This window comes from Anticarsia gemmatalis, chromosome 17 (genome assembly GCF_050436995.1).
Source record: "Anticarsia gemmatalis isolate Benzon Research Colony breed Stoneville strain chromosome 17, ilAntGemm2 primary, whole genome shotgun sequence".
Taxonomy (NCBI): Eukaryota; Metazoa; Arthropoda; class Insecta; order Lepidoptera; family Erebidae; genus Anticarsia; species Anticarsia gemmatalis.
This window is the reverse complement of record NC_134761.1, coordinates 1447380-1470762: the sequence shown is the minus strand read 5'-3', so window position 1 is coordinate 1470762 and position 23383 is coordinate 1447380. Positions and strand designations below refer to the sequence as shown.

The 23383-nt window shown below is 32.9% G+C and overlaps 4 protein-coding genes across 8 annotated transcripts in view; 1 reads left to right on the top strand and 3 right to left on the bottom strand.

Annotated features, from left to right (window-relative positions):
• Window positions 1-23383, top strand: part of LOC142980038 (zwei Ig domain protein zig-8-like) — a 248613-nt gene that overhangs the window by 60388 nt on the left and 164842 nt on the right. For 3 of the 4 annotated variants that reach the window (XM_076125312.1, XM_076125314.1, XM_076125311.1), the window contains exon 2: window positions 1674-1706. The exons of the other annotated variant lie outside the window; for it this stretch is intronic. The gene's annotated coding sequence lies outside the window, so the exon portion shown is untranslated. The remainder of the gene's footprint in view (window positions 1-1673; window positions 1707-23383) is intronic. 4 annotated transcript variants of the gene reach the window in all.
• On the bottom strand, window positions 6028-8405 carry LOC142980132 (ecdysone oxidase-like). Of its 2 annotated transcripts, XM_076125441.1 has the most exons (4): window positions 8226-8405; window positions 7797-7930; window positions 6211-7549; window positions 6028-6135 (listed from the first exon to the last, which is right to left on the bottom strand). In XM_076125441.1, exons 1-4 carry the CDS (start codon window positions 8344-8346, stop codon window positions 6050-6052), a joined length of 1680 nt encoding a protein of 559 aa, XP_075981556.1. In that variant the 5' UTR covers window positions 8347-8405; the 3' UTR covers window positions 6028-6049. The 2 variants fall into 2 exon arrangements, with proteins under 2 accessions (XP_075981556.1, XP_075981555.1); XM_076125440.1 differs by having other exon boundaries at window positions 6028-7549.
• LOC142980170 (ecdysone oxidase-like) lies at window positions 16455-19801 on the bottom strand. The gene is made up of 4 exons (XM_076125502.1): window positions 19615-19801; window positions 19419-19548; window positions 18300-18433; window positions 16455-17954 (listed from the first exon to the last, which is right to left on the bottom strand). Exons 2-4 carry the CDS (start codon window positions 19528-19530, stop codon window positions 16455-16457), a joined length of 1746 nt encoding a protein of 581 aa, XP_075981617.1. The 5' UTR covers window positions 19531-19548; window positions 19615-19801.
• On the bottom strand, window positions 20055-22099 carry LOC142980169 (ecdysone oxidase-like). Its single transcript, XM_076125501.1, has 3 exons — window positions 22041-22099; window positions 21679-21826; window positions 20055-21557 (listed from the first exon to the last, which is right to left on the bottom strand). The coding sequence occupies exons 1-3, from the start codon at window positions 22097-22099 to the stop codon at window positions 20055-20057; spliced, it is 1710 nt and encodes a 569-aa protein (XP_075981616.1).

The window sequence follows — 23383 nt, the reverse complement described above, 5'->3', positions numbered from 1 at the left end:
TTAACACAATAGACAAAGCCTTCAATATCTTGGCCTTGTAAAAAGATATTTTGTTTAAGCTTAATAAATTACTGCGTAGATACAGAAGGGCTGAAGTGCTTCGAACGCGGTGACCCGTAATGATTGAGACAAGGTCACGGATCGTTAGTTGTGACGTAATCAACGGAGAGAAATTGTTTTGGAAAGATATTAAAGGGACAGACTTGGTGATATTCTTAGTAAGGTGTAGCTGTTGTTGATTCAGTTTTTGAAAGAAGGTACAGATGCAGATACTTGATATTCCTAGTCCATCTATGGTTTTACCCAGAGGCAACTCAAAACCCAGGTCTAAACTAGGCTTAGGTGGTAAAAATATTTAAAAATGATAATTCTCGGAGTCCTATTCAGATATAATATGCATCGGGACTGAAAAATCTTATGTTTTCAATTTCTGAAGAACCACAGAATGGTTTAAAAAAATCGTCAAGAAACTGACTCTAAAGTCATTTGTAGCATCTAAGAATACCACTGGTTACATTATAAATAAATTTAACATAATAAAAAAAATACTTTCGAGGAGATTTCATAAGTACAATAAAAGTAAAATCTTTCTCATAGACAGAGGCGCGGACAAAAGCTAATTCCACAAACGTTCTCATAGCAACTAACCCATACGAAACGCAAGTATCATCTGTTTATCTCCTTACATTGTTAGCACCGCCGAGGGACTCGTAAAGCAAAGAGCAACGACCAGGAAAGGGATAATGTTCTCATAGTAATGTAATGGCTACTGCAACGTTGCGATCTGAGATATGGGCAGGCTGATTTATGAAGGAACAGTTTAGATATCAGATGGGATTCGATGGAAGATGATTTGTTTGGTCTTGCTTTTGACCTGGCTGTTTGATGCAAAGAAAAGCAGTAGCCATTAAATTCCTGTAGTAAGGGCTTGGATATTCATAACTGGCTTATTAAAATTTCAGGCTTTGTTTATATTTTAGTTATAATATAATTTCGTGGTACAATGCGAACCTCGAACAGGTCAATAAACTGAGTAGGTATATTAACAAAATCAAACTTATTTTTATGTAAGATTGCTATTGTTATGGCCACAAAATGTGTTAGGTATGAGCTAAAAATATCTTTAGTTCAAAACCATTGAAAAAATAAACATAATATTAAGTATTCTATTAAAAACAAATTAATATATAAAGCCCAGAATTTAAAAATAACCCACCAAAACTAACAACAAAAACAACACAAAAATAAATATTTCAATCAAACAAACATTCGTTTAAACGCTTTCTAAATCATTTAAACCACAGTACAAGGGATTATAGGATTACCATATCAATCGATACCACAAAAACCACTCTCAACTGTTTGTAATAACGATTGCAGAGATTATACTAAATTGAATCCATGCATTACTGGTTTATAATTGAACTAATAAATGATTGATTGGAATCATATTTTGGGTTCAAGGATTATCGGTAAATAATTAATGAAATGGATACGTACAATATTTTCGAGTGTAGAATATTTTCTCTTGCGTTAATACTATACAATAAGTCCCCAACCCGCAATTGGCCAGCGTGGTAGACTCAAGGACTAACCCCTCCCACTAGTTTTGCAGCTCTCTCTCGTGTCTCTTTTCTTAAAATTTTCTTAATTCAGACTTTCTTTTTTTTCAGGTCCCAGTTTTTTAACGAGCCATCATGATTTTGGTAAGTATTTCTTTCAAATTAAACAAAGACAAAAAGAGCAGAAATTATTTACTTTTGCTAAACTCAAAATCAGCAAAAACTAGACAGTAATTGGTATCAAAGTAAGTTTTAAATTGAAATTAATTAGAGCATTTCCCGCCTATTCCAGCTTTAGTCGGAAACAACTGACGCAGAAGAAAAAGTAAGCGTTATTAAAAACGTTTCAAGATATTTTACTATGACACAATCTAGTCCCAAGTGGAATTTAATTTCTGAAGAACTTTTACTGGAGCAAAATTAAAACAAAAAATCAGACATCTTTTTTTAGTAAAAAAAGCGAAATGGGTCTTGTTAATGTCATATTCTTTGCTGCAAAGTTTTTGACACTAATTGTTTAGCAGATTTAATGTCTAAGATCTTTAGAATACATAATTGCTAAAAAGAATACCCTTATTTACGTATTTTAATGATTCTAGATTGAGAAAAAATTAAAATATTATATAGATTATATATCATAATTTTAGGAAAACTGGAATCCCATTTTTTCAACCCATTAATGTCACACTGCTGGGCAAGCATCTCGTCTCGAACGAGGGAGTTATAACATGTCCAAATATAAAGATTCTGCAACTGCAAAAATGTATTCATATTGTCCAAAATGCACGTAAACAAAAATTTTATTATACATTTCGGTCCCATCTCCGAAACCCAACCATTATTCTTTTTCGTAACAAAACCGAAACATCAGCAAAAGCTGACTTTAGTTTTTCATACCAATTGCATTGTGGGTCGACAGAGATGGATTCCCAAAATTTATGACCACCAAGTTGACGTATCACGTAAGTCTGCGTCTCCCTTTCCAATTTCGCATATCTTCTTTATCTACACAGCTATACTATATGTATTTAAATATAAACCGTACTTTAACAGCCATAAAGACCTTTATTCCTTAACGACTCTTTTAATATTATAATCTAGAGTGTTTTTATAGGCGCTTTAAGATAGAGCACCCTCCATTTGTGGGGAATTGCCCGCATTTGTTAGTATAAAAGTTTTTTTTTTAATTTTTTTGATCTACGCTGTTTAGTTCGTCATGTTTTATGATGTAGTAATTAAGATCTCTTGAACGCTATAAGTTATAGTTAATTATTGCGTTTTTTTTTTCTTAGTGCTAGAATAAATTGCTTTGGGAACATGACAATTTCAGATATATTTTTGTCCTTTCTAGTCATTTCGATTTTAGTAAATATGTCAGGCTGTTGTCTTCCAATTAGTAATAATTTTGTTTCGTTTATTTTATAACTAGTCCTCAATATCGTAAATAATAAAGTATTCCTGTAAGTCCAAGCAATATTATTAAAAAGCAGAAACGAATTGTACAAAGTTTAATAAACAAAATTTGAATATCAAAGTCTAGACCTAAGATTTTTTGATAATGAAGATGTTTTTGTAAAACGATTTTAATCTATGCGTCTCTATTTCCATTTAAAAGCCCATTTGGTTAAATCAACTGTTGAAATTAGATTTTTTCTTTCGTACCAATATTTGGGATCCATACACAAACGGTCCATTACAGAAATTCATAGTAGCCTTAAAAATCGGATTTCCCGTACGAAAACGTGCCAGCACATAACCATTGCTTTAATTAAATCCGGGCCATCTGAAACATTTTTTGTTTTTTGAACTTGTACTAACAAATCATTGGGAATTTTTGGGATATAATAATTTGGCAAAAGGCTCCCCCTCACTCCTCTTTACATGAAACTCCCTCCAACATAACCAGTTATGCTCATCGGTCGGTATACTATCTATTGGTTAGGTAACCTTGGCGCGGTCATTCCATAGGTGGGTGACCGCATAGTGGTATTTGCACTGGGCGTCTCTGTGCTTTGGAGGGCACGTAAAAAGTTGGTCCCGGTTGTTGTCAATTAAGATAACAGTCGTTAAGCAACGTTAAAGGCCTGCGGGTGGCTTGAACAAATACCTCGAAATTGCGTGACTAGAAACTCATCCTATAGTCACTCATTCATTAATACATAGGCATCAAAACCAGTCATATCAAAGTATGATCCAAAATTGCCTATATCAATACAACATATTATTATCGCACTGGAAATCGCTAATCAATTGACACCATCGACCTTCTAACATCTAAATATACTAACAAAAGAAAATAGGGTGTTCAAACAATAAATTTTAATCAAAGCCCAAATTACTTTACCATTCGTCTCTCCGCTTTCAATGTCTTCCCTTCCATCAGTGTTGTCTTTAACACAATTTCCAAGTGAATTTTAATATCTCACTGTAGGGACCTTAATTAAATGCCCCTGTAACGTTCATTTTAATTTGCTGAAACAAGTTTGTTTTTATTTTATTGAATATTGCTCGCCTGAGTTTTAGGAAATTGATTTTGGGCTGCTTTTTGGTGTTCGCATTTAGAAATGATATGTTAACAAAATGTTATGAAGGAGTAACCGTGGTTCCGTAGTCTTTATAAATTTCATATCATAATTCAGCCGATTAGACGACGGCACGAAAAAGTTAATTATGTTTGATTTTTAGTCTACAGTCTACATATTATATTGTGGTTTAGCTGTGAGATCGGAACAGCCATTCGCATTTAGGTCTATCTTTATGTGTAAAGACATGATTTTATGTTGGTACGAGTGTGTAAAAGTGTTATGTTGGTCCCATTGATGTCCCATTGCTGGGCAAGGCTAGGAAACAAACCCTCGCCAATTTGCGTGTGAGGCGCAACTTAAACCACTCGTCTATCACTGCTCTTTGGAAGTACGAATGAATACTATCCCATTAAAAATATATCGTATAGATCAGAAATTATATAGAAACTATTAGTAAAGAAAAGAAGCTATATTTTTTCATTAAGATTCTACGAACAATCAAGACTTTAATATAATCTTTACCTAAAACAATATGCACGTGACCATCCCAGCTTCAGTACTAACAGCCTAACAACGGATTTGATCTCCTGTCTTATTAACGAACAAAAACAAAAACCACTAGCCTGAATAATATAATAGTCTAAGCTGACTATACATTAGAGCTCGCATTTAGTAATCTTTAAGCGAATGTTCGCGAATGAAATCGGCATAATATCCACGACGTTTTCTAGAACGAAAGTACTAAAGCGGAAAGTAATAAGTAGTTATTTTCTACGTTTATGTGAACTCATGCGTTCCTTCTTCGTATACATTTCAAAGTATATAATACTGCCGTCTTTTATGTAAAACCTATTAAATACTTCCACGGTTCCAGCGGCTCATCGTTTTTTAACATCGATTATCATGTGGTAGTCAATAAATAAATAAATATTCTGTGACAAGTCACACACAGTCATTCGATTTTAGACTGAGCAGAACTTGAATCATGATTACCAAATTAACTGAGTAAGTATATAGAGGTAGATAAATTTACCACCAGGCTCGGAACAAATACTCGTGCTCATCACACAAAAATATTTGTCCCGGGTGGGATTTGAATCAATAATAATGAAGAAGATTTCGAGCTAGTACTTAACTTAAACCAGCCTGGTGATGGTGGTAATTTAAAAACGGACGTAACATAATGGTGTCACAGCTTATAAAATACTTACAGCAAAATGTTCTAATGTGTACTAACATTTATCAAGTACGGATAAAACAACGAGCGAGCTCATGATCAATAATCGGGCCAAATCAGGCTTTGTTGTTCCAAAGTAATTACGAGATGGTCTGTTAATTGTTCTCGGCTCTTACTCCGGCCATACAATCGTTTCTATAATATCAGATTCACGCTTGTTAAGGAAAAAGGCTTCAGTGAATGTTCTTAAGGTTTTTGGGTAAACGATATTTGATATTTAGGTTTGTCATTTGTTTGTGTTGTCTGTTTATTCGGTTTGATATTTGAGATGAAGAACTTTGGGAAGAATTTTGAAGGACAGCGATGTTTTTATTGATGATAGTATTGATGGGGTCGTCAATAATAAAGTAAAATACCAGTATGCGTTTTTTCAGTTAGCGACTAGTGTACGTTAAATTGATGGTCACTATTCATAGAAGACGGTACATTGCTGCTTTGACGAAGCGTATTAATAACTATAATATAATTTGAGAGTGAAAGCAATGTACAGCAGAATGGCTTTCAAATAGTTGTTAACTGAGATACATAGTAGCCCCCAGGTCATTCACATCGAACAGGATCTTCAACCTGTTAATACAATTGTCATTTTTCGTTTTTCTGTAATACAATTGTTTGTCAAAAAGCAATTAATTTGTAATTCAAATACTGTTTGATTAAACCGATCACATGTTAGTCTGGTATAATAGTATTAAAAAGAATGAACAACAAAATATAGTATCACTTTATTACGAAAAATACTTCTTTATAATAAATTCAGCGCCTTTTTGTGCAACCATTATAACAGTTGCTTGTGTTGTAGTACCAACAGTTTCTGGAAAAGAGCTGGCATCAATAACTCTAAGTCTTGTCACTCCTTTTACCTCCAATTTTGAGTTCAATACTTTACCCATTTTGCAGGTCCCGGTGAAATAATGAGCAGTATCATAGAAGCCTACTACATAGCACCTCCAGTAATTCTTACTGAATTTTCTAAGGCCTTGACATTTCTTCAATTCTGGTACAATCAGTTCAGCTCCTAGTGTCTTAAAACTTTCTGTCTCTAGTACTTGATTAAAGTTTTCAAGACAATCAGCATGTTTTATCACATCTTCATCTTTGGCGTAATAATTAGGTAGTATTATCGGCTTCTCGAGCGGGTCCTTATTGACTAGTAGAATCTTTCCTAACGATTTTGGGTATAACAATGTCAATATTACCATCAATAATTCGCTCTTCACCATACTCTTTGACAAATAATCACAAATTACTGGACTGTAGTTGAAAAGGTATGTGCAGATACCCAAAAATGTGATTTGTTCTCCGAAGCTGACTCCGACCGTTTGATAGTCAGGATGGTCTTGAGATATGTTTACTGCCATGTACCCATCAAATACAGAATAAGGATATTTATGAGGATCTTTAAGCTGAGCTCCTCTGGTAGAGTTTTTCAATTTATACACCAAGTTAGAATTGACATGGTCATGGAAATAACGACCTACAGGCAGATCAGCTATTACCTTAATCCCTTTGCTCTCCAAGTGATGTTTTGGACCGATTCCCGATAACATGAGTAATTGGGGTGATTTTATTGCACCGGCCGATACAATGACTTCTATTTTAGCTTTCACAGTTATTACTTTATTATCTGAAGTAATTACTTCTACGCCAATAGCCCTTTTGTTATCATCAAATATTACTTTAGTTGCAAGTGTATTTACCATGACTCGTAACCTACGATTGTCTTTAATGGGGCTTAGAAATTTCAAAGCTGTTGTTTGACGTCTCTCATCACCGATATTTACCATGAAATTTGTAAATCCTAATGGATTGTTTGGATTTATATCTAGAGGTGTCTTCCAGCCAAGTTCTCGGAAACCGGCGAAGTAAGCTTCGTTTCTTTTGAAGTACTGTTTCATTATTTTTATGTTTCCTTTGGTTCCGTAGAAACACTTGTCTGGGGAGTTGAGAATTCTGTTGTCGATTAATTGTTCGTTTTTGAGAAATGTTGGTAATACTTCTTTCCAGGACCAAGTGGAGTCTTTTGTTACTTTGGCCCATCGGTTGAAGTCATATTCATTGCCTTTGGCGTACACTGCGTAGCCGAGTGCTGCTGAACCTCCGATCATTTTACCTTGAGTCAGATCTATCACATTGTTTTTATGTGTTTCAGGAGAATATATATCGCATGCTGAAGTAAAATTCCAATCGACTCTTGTCTTTTTCATAAAAGGTAGTAAACCAGCTAGCTGAAATTAAATAAAATAAATAAAGTTGCTTAAGTTTGACAGTGAATATCATCAATCATATGAAGGTTACATTAAGAATTGTGGGGTATTTCCAAATTTGAAACTACTGCTTTTGGGAATAATAAATTAGAACACTATTATAACGTTGACTAATTAACTAATATAAGTTTGAATTTTATGTACATTCTTGTAAGGAAAAATGTAAGGATTCGTTTCTGAATAACTTTGACTTGTCATCATTACTTACTTCGGTTTCATAAGGCGGATTTCCTCCGGCTTCAATCAACAAGACGTTCGCTTTCTTTGTTTCTATCAATCGATTTGCTATGACACATCCAGCAGTGCCCGCTCCCACAATGATAAAGTCGAATTCATCGTCATCTACAAACAAAATCAATATAATCTTGATCAAATTATAAAACTGAATAAAACTTAAAAAAAAACACGATTCACTGACGTGAAACATTACTCAAACTATAGTATTGCACTTTTGACTGACTGTTAGCTCACAATTTCAGAGGTTTCTAAGAAACTCCTCATTGATTTTTGATAGAGTACTCTTTATAGCTTGATAGTCACATTTACTTTCTTGTTATTCTAGCTACGATCGATCGATCATTTCAATGATACTGTTTTCAGTTAGGTACAAAAGTAGTTATGTTGAAAATTGTCTTACTTTTAACACAAGCAGGTTTCGGCCATTGATATCCTCCCAAATCAAGAACTTGAAGGCTTCTCAAAATACTTTGTAAGCCAAGGAAATATGCAACAGTACTTGAAGAATTTGTACCGTTCATATTGTTGGTTACAAGACTGTCTCAGGAATGAAAATCTAGGTGAAGGGCATAACACAAACAAACCTACAAAAAAGAATACATATTATAGAAATACATTAAAGAATTTATATTGGCTATTACTGTTGCCATCTCATGAGTAGTTAATGATAAATAATATTAAAGATAACATACCTTACATTGATAGAAATAATTAACTTTGTAATTCCGAAATTTTCTTAAAGATTACTAAGAGAACTATGTTTGTTAAATTTTACACAGTGACTTACTATTTCTCTAACTTTTATTCTTATATAGCTACAGGTTTGGACGTAAGAAAGTGATAAAAGAATTAAATTTAACGCAGTTAATTAGTTTGATCACGACATTTTACTTATAAACTACCTTATTTTTCACATAGAAAAGTCTAATTACATTGAAATTAATTCAAAAGCGTTTATTTTAGATTACAATTTGAAAATAGTTTTTAAAATAAATATAAATGGACAAAATTTAATTTTTATTTCAAACTAGTGATCTGGCCCGTCTTCGTCCGGGTACAGTACAATTCTATCCCGTTGATTCCATTCCTGTGGGATATTTGATCCCATCGATCCCATAAAAACCTTAAGTCGACAGTTACAAACATATAAAAGAAAGAATTATCCAATTTAGTTTAGTTGTTCAAGAGTTACGCGCGTGCATACATTTTTGTGTATTTTTTTTGTTTATATAGATTTAATATAAAAAATATCACATGCTCCAACGGTGAGGGAAAACATCGTGAGGAAACCTTGCCTAAAATTTGTTTAATACATTTATTGAGGGCATGCGAAGTCCCCAACCCGCACTTGGCCAGTGTGGTGGACTCAAGGCCTAACCCCTCCTCGTTTGCGAGGAGACCCTTGCCATGAAGTGACATTTAAAAAAAAATGAAAAAATATCTACACAAGATTCTGTCCCAATTCATTTCAAATAAAAAACTAGTATTACTTAAACTCAGCTTATTTATGCTTGTCATTGTAAACTCGTAATCTTGATTAATATAGTTCGTACTAGAAGCGATCCTTTTATCTCAAATCAAATGTCACTTACTTTACAGATTGCACTAATAAATGTAGGCTTTACTATCTTTGAAAAGCCTTTCAGTTTTGCTGATTAAGTATTTTTAAGTTGGATTTTTGAGAACAGGCTTTTTATAGTTCTAGCCTTTGATTGGATATATTTTTATGTAGAGAAGTTAGGTACCTATATAATAATAAACGTTGTAATTTGTTTTTAATATATACATAAGTCGAGAAACCCAGGAATTTGATTATTGTGGTTACTGATGGAACAATTGAAAAGATACTGGCTGATGTATTATATTTAAAACTAAACATAATTCGCATGCCCAGGTGAACAAGAGCGTAAGTGGAAGAATATTTTTTGATTTAATACCAAACATATTTGATATCAAATCCAAAATGCAATTTTGAAAATGGCATGTATCTCATCTTAGTAATGTGAAAAGAGTCTTTTCTGAAATTAAACTCCACATAAAATTTATTAACAAATTTTCATTACAAATAAATTACACCGACTTACATCTATAGCATATATTATCAATCATAACTTTTAAACTCTCGCGTTGCATGTTTAATGTATAATAGAATACGGGAATTAACGTGTTCGCGTTAATTCCCGTATTCTATTATATATTATCAACTCTATAGTCTATATAAATAACATAGCGCAGAAATGCAAGTAGGTTCAAACTTAATGAAATTCGAGTAGAGTAATATTGCCCCGGGCTGTCTATTAGACGACGATCAAGACCATATTGGAGACATGTGAGGCATGTAGGTGCTCTACGTATTAACGTTCAATTCACTTTGATATTCTACGTGTTATTTTACTTTGTAATGCCATTGGGTAGTGAAGGAAGGAGAAATATTACGACGCGTGACGTTTGTTTATATTGAAAATATTACATTATTATGGTTTTTTTTTATATATAATTAGGTTTTAAATGTATATTTATTGGGCAGTTGAATGGGTTAACAAAAAAAAATAATAGTACTTTCAAAAGGTTCATCCAAAATGCTCGCGCGGTGCAATTTTTCACTCATTTGATACCAACGAAAATAAGACACTGTGACGTCATTATTTCACATTTCTATACTAAAATGTGTTTTTGACATTTTATAAAGAGTATTCGGCAGTTATTCTGACGGAGCTTTAATCGATTTTAACGTTAGTTTTATGTATCGGGATTCAGAATATTATATCGTATAATTTCAAGTTGGAAATCAACCTATTCTCATGTTAGCTTTACCAACACATAAGTAAGTTAAGAAACAAAGGATTTGGCTTAAACCGTTCATTTTTGTTTCTACATTTCTCTACTTTGCGAGTCATTGCTATGATATTTTACAAGCTGTATATAAAAGTGAGAGCAATGCAACAGCTTCAAATAAAAAAGAATAAAAATAAGTTTAACACACATAAGAAACTGAAACAACTTTTTTATAAGATGTAATGTCTAAACAACTTCAATGATTATAATACAACATATTAGTAACAACAAAATATTTTAATACGGATATAATTTATAGCCGACTTCAAAAAAACTTCGATTACTAATAATACTCAATAGATTTTACGATCCGTAAAATAGTCTTTTTATATTACATTCTATTTGTTTCTTTGAATTGTAGGAAATGTTTCCAATTAACTTGCAACTAAAAATATCGATCCACAGGTAAAATTCGCTCAACCACACCCAAAAAACAGGTTCGATTTGTCATTCCAGTGTGCAAACCGGGACTGCAAATATGGTGTCAGTTACAACAATACAAACATAGGAAAAAATATCGAAAATCCCCACTATTTTAGACTTTCGATACTGTTACGTTTCCAACATTCATATTGGTTTTTGGTCCTGTGTGACGTAGATAAAAATGAAAACGTATTTTGGGATTCATTTAAATGAATCAGTATGCAGTTGGTGATAATAATGAGTTCGTATTTCAGATTATATTATGCATGTTTTTATAATTCTGTATATTACGAGCACATACTGTATATTACTAAAATAAAAAAATTTAACTCAGTAGTAGCTATAGTAAATTCAATTTAAAACTTGATACAATCGGCTATCAAACAAGCAATAGTGGATACAATTTAGCTGATCTTGAAGGACCGAATTAATGAGGTACTAAATTTGTATAAAGTTCTACGATAAAAATTGATATAAATGCAGCAGCTCAAATATTACACACACGCTCATTCTTTCTTCCCATAGGTGTAGACAGAGACCAGCACTGCAATATTCTAACTCCATCGACTATTGGCAACCGGCTAGCTGTCGAAAAACAAATTATGACAGCGCCTCTAGCGGACGTCGTGGAAACTATTTTTGCAGTTCGTTTTAAATGTCAAATTCTTGATAATCGACAGTACTGACTAAAGATAATCGCGCTACTGGGCTGATGATATAACTAAAAGTAAAATTAATGAAAATCTTTTTCCGTCACGAGAAAGCAAACACTATCTACTCATGAACTACTAAAAACTCACACAAAATTGAAATAGTAAAATCACGAGCATTAAGAGATAAACGTAGACATTATTCATATGTAACGATATTTCTACGCCATTGCTTCTGAATACATACAGTTTTATATTCAATGCTGAGTGGTTTCATTGTCTTTAATCTGAGTTCCAGTGATATGAATACCATTTTATTTGTATTGTTTTATTGCCTGAGTAAATTTGATATTCGTATTTTATATAAAATCAAACGGGTTTATAACTTTTATCTTTTATGCATGAGTATATTTTATTGTACAGGGATTAACGCTATTATGTATTTATTTATTTTGATTTACTAGTCGTTTTGCATATATTGTACGTACTTACATAAATATCAAGCTTTATACCCAAAGGTGTAGATAGAGGTGTACAAAATGCGTTGAGTCTATTTCCATATACAGAACACTTTACTAAACTTTGGTTTCATATTGAGAAATATTCTAATATAGACTAGAAAAAAAAAATGTTTTTTGCATAAATTTGCTGTAAATTTGTTAATTACATGAACTATCTGACACTCCATAAACCACGAAACATGTCCTTTCATTATCAATATTGGTTACTATGGAAATATGGATTACACGGTACTTGTGCACGTTTCTTCAAGTAAACAAAACGTTTCTAAACTCCAGGGATTTCTTGTATAAATATTCACTACAATTTTGCCGCCCATTTCCTCAAGAGCACTAAAATATTTAGCACTCGGTTTGTGGGAAAAGTATCTACTTAGTTTTATTTGTCCTTAGTTAGTTTTGTCGAAACACTGCCTTGAATTTCTACGAGACAGTTTTGCGGAATGTAAAAACATCGTTATTAGGTAAGTTTTTTTTTGCTTTGTCAACAAATACAACAAACTCTTAAATGATTTCTTAACTAAAATTACAACTTTTGCAATATTAAATATACATTATACATGCTCAATATAACGCCTGTTATACCTAAAGGTGTAGACAGATAGACAGACACTCTTTTTCGCCATTAACAATTTTACTCCGATGTAATGGAGGTACTCTCGGAGGACTCGGGAGTTAACCGAATACCTCATGATCAGCAATGAAACATGCATATTTGTAATCTCTCTATTTTTCAGAGGCAATAAATTATTATTAAACAAAATTATTTGTTTTACGACTGTTATACTGACAACAAACATTTTAATTATAATTAACTTTATACTCATCAAAATTACTTACGAAAGCAACAAAATAAATAAAACCACAAACAGAAAAACAAATTTATTTCTTACAAAAATCTTTCTTTATCAAACTAAAAGCTTTTTGAGCTAACATCATGACTGATGCCATTGGTGGAGCCGACACAAGCGTTGGCATAACACTGGCATCTGCTACACGAAGGTTCTTTACACCTTTGACAAATAACTTCGAATCCACCACAGTACCCATCGGGCAGGTACCAACATTATAATGCAATGTCATTACCATCACAGAACAGTAACACTCCCAATATTCCAAACTATCCAATTTCATCTTTCCACATTTCTTCAGATTTGGATCAACAAGCTCTGCACCAACTTTCTTAAAATATGTCGTATTCAAAATAGGTATAAAGTCCATTATCGTCTTTGCATGTCTTGTTATATCTTCTGGGTTACTATAAATACCTAATTTTATTTTCGGTTGATCTTTCATATTAAGACTATCAAGGAGAACTTTCCCTCTAGATTTCGGATGCATCAAATGATTAAAAGCTAAGAACATTTGTTTGTCGTCAATACTTTTGTATATTGTGTCACAAATTTCGTTTTTATAACTGAAAGATTCTGCACATAATACAAGAAAGAAATCTATATGATTCAGAATGATATTCCTTACTTCATAATCAGCGATGCTTTGCGATTTGTTGTATGCTACCTGACCGTCTAAAGCAATAAATGGAATAACACGTGAGTCAAAAGGTTCCGTGGGAGGACTCCTTTCACCCATTTTGAAGGCTATAAAGCAGATGGGATAGTCTTGTAAATTTTGTCCAACTGGAAGATCTACAATAGTTTCGATACCTTTACTTTCTAAGTGCTCTTTAGGTCCTACTCCAGAAAGCATTAATAATTGTGGAGTTTTAAATACTCCAGCTGTTATAATTACTTCCTTATGAGCTTTCACATGTATAGTTTTATTATCTTTAGTGCGTATTTTGACACCAATAGCAGTTTTGTGTTCGTCAAATACAATTTTAGTAACCAAAGAATTTGTTAAAACATGTAAATTAGGATTATCTTTTACAGGACTTAAAAAAGTATAAGCCGTACTTTGGCGATATTTTTCTCCAGCACTAAATAGTACGTTAGTAAACCCTAGGGGATTTTTCGGATTAATATCGTCTACAATATTGTGGCCCATTTCTTTGAGAGCGGAAAAATATTTGTTTGTTACTTCGTAGTAGTACTTTTTTAGTTCTATATTTCCTTTTCTTCCATGGAAAGCCATGTCTTTTGGAGAACAGAGTATATTTTTGTCTCGCATTCTTTCATTTTTGATAAACATGGCAAGGAGAGATTTATATGACCATGAAGAATCATTAGTTATTTGAGCCCATGTATCAAAATCTGCAGGGTTTCCGTGTACGTAGGTCATAAAATGAAGGCTACTACAGCCTCCTAGCATTTTTCCCTGAGCTATGTCTGCAACTCCATGTTTGTGGCCACGCATAGAATCTTCCGGTATAGAAGTGAAATTCCAATCATGTTGCGTATGCTTTTGGTGTGCTAAGTATGCCGGATACTGAAAAGAAAAATTATATTTTTTGATTGACAACTAGACAAAACATTTCTACAGTTTACTAACGAAAATTAAGAGCGTCGATTAGTAGAGTTGATATTTAGAATTATTTAAATTGTTTATTTGATTCAAAACAATAAATTGGCAAACATGCATGGTAAATCTCTAGCAAATTGAATGCATAACGTATATGCGTATCGTTTTTTCGTGTCATTTTTGACAAAAATTTATCGTTTGAAGAACCGAAATATTTTTCTGTTTTAGGTATGTATTTGTACTACCTACCATGGAATCCAATGGTGGATTGCCGCCAGCTTCAACAAGTAAAACAGAAACATTTTTCAATTGAGCCAGTTGGCTAGCAATTATACACCCCGTTGTTCCTCCGCCCACTATTACGTAATCGTATTTCGCGTCATCTACAAAAATAATAATATTCAATTAAAGATCAGCTTAGATATATTAAAATTATGCCTAACTCATATCAAAGCGGTTTCTGATCGGTGTTTTTGGAGTAAAGGCCTTTTTATAAATTGCTAGGCGTTTAATTGGTGACATTACTCGTCAATGTCGTTATCAAATACAGAAAAACCTTCTAGAAATTGTTTTCTGGGCAACTGCAGTATAAAAGATATCCAAGACTTCAATACCCGTTAACTAAAAAGATGTAAGTTATTTGTTATGACTTCATTAAAATCTAAATAGTCCTTCCCGAGATACAGGTTAACCTAGTTTAGGCACCCACAACCATTGTCATCAAGTAGTTTTTAGACGTAATATAATTAATATTGTATGAAATTAAGTGATTTGAATAAATGATTATATGATTATAATTATTTCCAAATAACTATAACAACTATTATGAAACGTATTATAATTTATTGATCTTACCTTTAACGGAAGGTGGAAAAGGCCACAAATATTCAAACAGCTGCAAAGTCGATGCAATTTGTAATATATTTTGCACGTGCCGAAAATTTTGCACAGCTACTGTCGAGTTCATCATTTTGTTTAAACGCAAAATGCATGAGACATGTCACGTTCTTACTAATTGCAAACTGCAACTTGAAAACACTTACTGCAATATACTAAAAATAACGATGTCAATAAAAAAAACAGGTTTGTGAGATACTGTATTGTTAAAAAAACAGATTATCCTGTTATGTTACAAATAAGACACCTAAAGTCAACGTAATTGGCACTGAAATAGACTATAAAACGAATTTATTGGTCTACTGTCATATAAAAAAACATGGCTGCATTTTGGTAGAGAATTCAATGAAATGTTTAACACACATATGCAGATCAATAGTAAGAAGCAAATAATTAACACAATATGGAAATTGTTTTATTCAATAATTGTTATGACATCAATAAACTTGTAGCAAAAAATATGTTTAACATTTTATAACTATTATTAGCGTGTTTTACTGTACTAAAGGCCTCCCCTCTTCCTTCCTTCCCACTCAAACGGACTAAGAAAAACTATTATTACTTGAGTTTATATTTTTCGTGAATCGATTTGTAATTTTATATTACTTGTATGCGTATTTTCTCATTGTCACCTTATCTAACTAACACAAAATATTTCACATTTTTTATGTAAAACTGGAATTGAACAATGATTCTATTTCGATGTTCAATATAACACATAACTAACACCTTTTAACCACAAATTTATTTGTTACTCAAACAAAACATAAACTATCATAAATAAATGAACAACCTTTCATAGTTTTCTGAATGAAAAAATACCGAAAAAAAAAAAACAGTTAATATTACTAATTAAGTAGATCCACTTAAAGTATCCTCACTTAATTTTTATTTCGAACAAAAACCTTTTTTGATCATTTTCGAAGCTTTTTCAGCTATGACCATTACTCCAGACAGTGTAGGAGAAGATATAATATTTGGCATAATACTTGCATCAGCTACACGAAGATTCTTAACACCTTTGACAAATAATTTAGAATCCACTACACTACCCATCGCACAAGTACCAACATTGTAATGTAGTGTCGTAACCATTGATCGAACAAAACATTTCCAGTACTCAAAATTATCAATCTGTAGTTCACCACATTTCTCAATCTCTGGATCTATAATTTCTGCACTTAGATTTCTAAATGTCGGAGTATTAAGAATTTTATTGAAATCCATCTGATATCTTGCTTGATTTTCTACATCTTCTTCATTATCATTAAAATTGAGGTTGATCAACGGCTGATCTTCTATCTTAGTACTTTTCAATAGAACTTCCCCGCGAGATTTAGGTTTGACAAGATGGATGAAAGATGCAAATATCTGTCTACCATCTGCACCTTTGTTCAATGTATCACAAATATCATTATTAAAACTAAAAGCTACTGCACAGAATGCTAGAAATATCTTCGGGTCATCTAGAACTATTGCACGTAGATCATAGTCAGGGTAATTTTCAGATTTGTTTAAAGCCACAAGACCATCTAATGCAGTAAACCCAATTGTATAAGGATTTGGTGGTCCAATAGGAGGCTTTCGTTCTCCAGTTTTATATACTGCCAAACATAATTGATGATCCTGTAAATTCTTTCCTACAGGTAGATCTGCTAAAACTGGGATTTTTTTGCTATCCAAATGTTTTTTAGGTCCAATACCAGAAAGCATTAGTAATTGTGGTGTTTTAAAAGCCCCAGCCGTTAGTATAACCTCTTTCTTCGCATTTATTTTTATGATTTTATTATCTTTCGTTTTCACTAACACACCTACAGCCGTTGTGTCATCGAAAATAATTTTGGTAACCAAAGAATTGGTCATCACGTCTAAATTTGGTTTCTTCTTCACTAGTCTTAAATAAGAATATGCAGTACTTTGGCGCTCTTTTTTACCACAAGCGTACAAAATATTTGTAAAGCCTAAAGGATTTCTAGTATTGACATCTACAACAACTTTTCTACCCATCTCTTCAATAGCCTTTAAGTATGTATCAGCTGGTTTGTAGTAAAACTTTCTTAGTTTTATTTTGCCTTTAGTTCCGTGCAGCGCTTTATCTTTCGAAGATCTAAGAATCTTTTTGTCAATCACTCTTTCTATCTTGTTGTATAATGGAAGTATGGAATTATAAGACCAAGAAGAATCGTTAGTTAGTGTAGCCCATGAGTCGTAATCAACAGGGTTTCCTCGCACATAGACTAAGTATGTAAGGCCGCTTGAACCGCCCAACATTTTTCCTTGCACAATTTCTGCTACGCCACCTTTGTGGTAACGCATTGTTTCGTCCGGTACTGAAGTCATGTTCCAGTCGACACTTGATCTTTTGAGATATGGAAAATAACCGGCGTACTGAAAAAAAAACATATACATATTTTACAGTCTCTGTTAAACTAAGGTATAGGCCTTTTAAGCTTCGAACGAAGATGTTTCTTTGTTACAAATATTTCTCTGCCTGATGCCACATGAATTATAAATAGATGGACATAGGCCAATGATGTTAAACTAACTTTTAGTTACACATAATATAAAAAAAGGTGTTCTGAAGAAAAATGAGACTGCTCACAATACAAATACATCATTTTTAGGGCATTTAGTACGTTAATAGACCAATCAGCTTACAAATTATTTTCTACCCTTACCTAAATCTTAAGTTGAATAAGATAGTATAGTGTTATATTTTTGTGAGGTACTTACAGAAGATTCCAGAGGCGGATTCCCACCAGCTTCAATTAACAAAACTTTGGCATGTTTTAGTTCAACCAGTCTGCTAGCAATTATACATCCAGCTGTCCCCCCACCGACTATTATGTAATCATATGTTGCACCATCTGAAAAATAAACAAATATACCCTTACCTTAAACGCATATACAGTCTCCGTTATGTCGTGGGCATAAATAGTACATAATAAAATAGATCTTATTAATTTCATATAGTAGAAAAAGAATTACAAGCGAGGATTGTAAGGCCGATTTTTGTAAAACAAAATAATATTTCAGTGGTCTTTCATGAGTGGTTTTGTGCCTGCTTGGAGCGGCAAAGTTTAACTGCTCATAAGTGTTTGTACGTTGTTAAAAGTCTTCATAACAAAATTTCACATTTTCATATAAGTTGTTTAGTAGATTTGTCTTCTTGAATCCAAAAATTCTTACAAATCTTTCGAAAATACTACCATCATCATCATCGCTTTAGCTATTAGACATTTGGTTGTAAATACCGGCCGTAAAACATCCACAAAGTTCTATTCAGTGTCACGTGCATTTTATTAGCTATCTACAGACCTAACGAGGTCATCTGTAAATCTGTTTTACTATCATGGCTGGCCTAAATGAAAGCCCATCAATTTCAGATGAGTAGGTTTCAAGGTAAACGATAACAGATTATATTTTAGATCTAGAATTAATTAAATTACTCTTTGACCTGGCAATTTTGGGAATTATTGATTGCTGCTTAACAAATACTTGTGATCAATTAGTTAAAATGTAGAAGCTTGGTATATAAAATATATTGTTACATAATATTTATCACGTTGCTTAGAAAATTTCTTCGGGTTTTCGACGATAAAAATAGTTATGTTTTATTATTATTTTTCAATTTACGTCCTATCTAGTCCCCAACCCACACTTAGCCAGCATGGCGGACTCAAGGCTTTAACCCTCCCTCGTTCGGAGGAGACCCTTGCCCAGCAGTGGGACAGTAACGGGTTAAAAAAAAACCTAACACTACAACGCATACTACTACTCAAACAATATTCCAAAAACTAGATGCTAAAGAAAATTCGCTGTAATTTTAGAAAATATTTCTATGTTGCTTACCTGGAACCACAGCTGGTATTGGCCACCAATAAGCAGTTAGCTGTAAAACGGACATCATTCGAAAGATGTTCTGAACATTTCGAAAACTTTTCACTGCTGTAGCCGAATCCATTTTTCAAAAATATTTGCCCTGAAAATTCAATAATTTTAACAAATAAAAAAAGGTTAATAATGAACATATTAAAGCTAAACTTACCATCCGATTCATTAGAGTTTTCAATTAAAAAAAAACTTCTATAGTCACCAGTAAACCTTATCGATTAAAAGGTCGTGAAATTTGTTTTTTTACGATCACACTCTAAGTGATAAACATACACGTATATGTCAATCTAATTAATTATTCATTCAACTTTGATAGGTAAATGACATGCCTATAAATTGATCTATTTAAGACAATAACTAGAAAACAAAAGAAAATTATAAAGAAGGTCTGAAAATATATTTCTTCTCGCAAACGCGTATAGGACTAAATCAGAATTGTTATCATTATTGAGTTATATACGTGCATTTGTTTTTAATACTTGACCATACATAAATAACACAATGCTTTGAAAGAATAGTAGATTCCGGATTTCATTATTAACAATAATCTTAAGAATCAAGGGGAAAAGAAAACCCGATGTTATCTAAATATTTTTATTTTTTATTTGCATAAAAATCATCTTTGATCATCTCCGCGGCTTTTTCTGCGATCATCATTACTGTGGCGACTGTCGGTCCTGATACTATAACAGGCATTACACTGGCATCGGCTATACGTAGATTCTTTACTCCTTTGACAAATAATTTTGAATCTACTACAGTTCCCATGGCACATGTACCAACATTATAATGTAATGTTGTCACCATTGATGCAGCGTAACATTTCCAATAAGTATGGCTTTTCGGACGCATTTTGCCACACATCAATTTTGGATCAACTATCTTTGCGTCAACACGCTTGAAATAAGACGTGTTTAATATCTTATTAAAATGCATCAAAGCTCTTGCATGCTGCTTGATGTCGTCTTTGTGTGTGTAAAAACCTAATTTTATATCTGGTGGACGAAATATATTTGAATTTTGGAGACAAACTTCTCCTCGGGATTTTGGGTACGCCAGGTGGTTTAAGACTAGGAACATTTGTTTTTTACCAACAGATTTAAGCATCGTATCACAAACTTCGTTTGTATATCCAAGAGAAACCGCACATAATATTAAAAACATTTCTGGATCGTCGAGGATCAGGCTGTAAATTGAATAGTCTGGGTAATCTTGGGGTTTGGTTATAGCCACGCTGCCGTCAATTGCTGTGAATTCTATTGTGTATGGATTAATAGGTTTCTTTAAAGGCAATCGTTCTCCCATTTTATATAAAACAGGAATAACTGGATGGTCTTGTAAATTCCGTCCTACTGGTAAATCAACCACCATCTTAATTTTCTTACTCTGCAAATGCTTTCGTGGACCGATTCCAGAGACCATTAACAATTGAGGTGTTTTAAAAACTCCAGCTGTCAATATGACTTCTTTTTCTGCCACGACGCGTATATTTCTATTATCATGAGTGAGTACAGACACTCCTACGGCTCTATCTTCGTCGTCAAAAAGAATCTTGGTTGCGGTTGAGTTAGTCATTATGTATAATAAGTTATTTCCCACTTGTCTCAAGAAGGAATACGCTGTACTTTGGCGGAATTTCTCTCCGCAGGTGAATAAAACAGGAGTGAATCCCAGAGGACTTCTAGAATTTTTGTTTATAAGAATATTGTTGCCCATTTCTTGTAGGGCTTTTAGATATTTGTTGCCGACGTCTCGATGGAATTTTCTAAGTTTGACTAAACCTAACGTTCCGTGTAGATCTTTATCTGGTTGTGATTCAAGTGTGTCTCGATCTTGCATGTTTTCACTCTTCTTAAACAGTTGTAGAATTTCTTCATATGACCAAGAGGAATCATTGCTGATTGTAGCCCATAAAGCATAATCGATGGGGTCACCTCTAGCGTATGCCATAAAATTCAGACCACTAGTACCTCCTAACATTTTCCCTTGCGTTATCGTTGCTCTGCCATTTCTGATGTATAATGGATTGAATTCTCTTTTAGAGGCGAAACTCCAATCGACTGCGGATTGCTTTAGATATAGGAAATAACCTGGATACTGAAAAATAACACTATAAATTTATAATAATATAAAATGTAGATATTTGATAGCAAATTTGATAACCTCAAAAAAATCAAGTGTTTATAAGACTTATTATATGCCGTGAATTTCCACTTACTATTGATTCGAGAGGTGGGTTAGTACCAGCTTCTATCAGTAATACTTTGGCGTATCTTAGTTCTACTAGTCTTTTGGCAATCACGCAACCTGCCGTTCCACCGCCAACGATTATGTAGTCAAAAGTGTCTGCATCTAAAACAATAGAACTGTCGTATTGGTTATATCTTACTAGTGGGATGACATACAACTCAATTGGATAATTAAAATGAAAAGTTGATATGTTGAGAATTTTGTTAGAATGTTGCTTAAGGCAAAGAAAAGTATCAATAATCTTCTAAATAAAGCAATTCTTGGTCAATTTGAAAGCTAACCACGGAAACTTTATAATAGGACAGCATTTTTTTTTAAAATAAGAAGAACTTCTTATCTTTTTCGTTGCACGATTCATCGGATACAATATGGGAATAAACGACATACATTTTGCTTAGAATTGCTTGACGTTTCGGCGCAGGCTACATTGCCCGTGTTCAAAAGCTGACTCAAGGTAAGGGAGAATTCATAAATAAATCTTACCAATAACCTTATCTGGATGTGGCCACAAATAATCTGTGAGTTGCAGAGCAGTCGCCAAACGGAATATATTTTGAAGATTTCTGAACTTTGTAAGAGCTCTTGCAGTGTACATGTTTCATGAATTTTGTTTATGTACCTAGAATAATTTATTTAATAAAACATTGTCAATTTTCAGCGCTATACATATTTCAGTGTATTCAGCAGTAAGTACTGTAAAAATATACGGCAATCATTCAAAAAGGTACTATTTAATATTTACAGAAGAAATGCTACGACAACTTTGTTGGCTTTGTTTTATTCGGCAAAAATATTTTTGTGTACCAACCATATCAACAAAGTTATGTTCGATTTTGTGTGAAGTAGGTCCTCTATAATATAATAAATATTAACACACTACAACATAAAAATCACTTTGTAATTTTTGGTCATATTTGTAATCAATGTCTAGGTTCTGTTAGCTAATCGTTTAGATTATTTCAAGTATGTTTTTAATAATGATATCACAAAACACGAAAAAGAAATCTTGTCCTACAATCACTTCTAAGGGACCATACAATTTTTTTAATGATTAATTTACCTAATACTATTTCTACTCTAATTACTAACCTCCATATTATTGTATTCTTTAATTTTATTACTAACAGTACAGTAGATACAGCAAAAGCAAATCATTAGGGAGTAAACTTATCAATGTTCAACACAAAAATTACTTACTTTTTCAAATCCGAGGCTAAAATTTCAATCACTTTATAGCCCAATAAACTAAGCGTATAAGTTAACTAAATCACAGTGAAACGATGAATGAACATATTACGCTCAATATGCATAAAGGTCCATTGTTAATTAAAAATAGGTATTATCTATACATTTCTGCTATTGTAAGAAGATATTGTTTCATTATTCATATAAAAGGTTTACAAAAACTATTGTAATTTTTTACTATCAGCATGTTGTCATCTTTTTTGTAATATAGGGAAACATTGTGTAAAAAATCCATTTGAGAATCTTCTCACTGTCTTTTTACAGTACTTCAAATATACTGCCTTAAAGGTTACTCAGTTCGCTACAATGCATCACACCAATGACTTTTGCTTTAACGGTGAAGGAAAACATCATGATGGCACCTTGCATGCCTAAAATTAGTTTAATACATTTATGAGGGTAATAAAAGTCTCCACCCGCACTTGGCC

What these genes read in the sequence shown, in the direction of transcription:
- LOC142980132 (XM_076125440.1), bottom strand. Translation starts at nt 8,346, where the DNA reads ATGAACGGTACAAATTCTTCAAGTACTGTTGCATATTTCCTTGGCTTA. An exon ending in GAAACCTGCTTGTGTTAAAA is followed by an intron (nt 7,931 to 8,225) that starts GTAAGACAATTT and finishes TTTTGTTTGTAG; the next exon opens with ATGACGATGAATTCGACTTT. An exon ending in ATCCGCCTTATGAAACCGAA is followed by an intron (nt 7,550 to 7,796) that starts GTAAGTAATGAT and finishes ATTTAATTTCAG; the next exon opens with CTAGCTGGTTTACTACCTTT.
- LOC142980170 (XM_076125502.1), bottom strand. Translation starts at nt 19,530, where the DNA reads ATGGATTCGGCTACAGCAGTGAAAAGTTTTCGAAATGTTCAGAACATC. An exon ending in AATACCAGCTGTGGTTCCAG is followed by an intron (nt 18,434 to 19,418) that starts GTAAGCAACATA and finishes TTTATTTTTCAG; the next exon opens with ATGGTGCAACATATGATTAC. An exon ending in ATCCGCCTCTGGAATCTTCT is followed by an intron (nt 17,955 to 18,299) that starts GTAAGTACCTCA and finishes TTTTTTTTTCAG; the next exon opens with TACGCCGGTTATTTTCCATA.
- LOC142980169 (XM_076125501.1), bottom strand. Translation starts at nt 22,099, where the DNA reads ATGTATGTCGTTTATTCCCATATTGTATCCGATGAATCGTGCAACGAA. An exon ending in TGCAACGAAAAAGATAAGAA is followed by an intron (nt 21,827 to 22,040) that starts GTTCTTCTTATT and finishes CCAATACGACAG; the next exon opens with TTCTATTGTTTTAGATGCAG. An exon ending in ACCCACCTCTCGAATCAATA is followed by an intron (nt 21,558 to 21,678) that starts GTAAGTGGAAAT and finishes GTTATTTTTCAG; the next exon opens with TATCCAGGTTATTTCCTATA.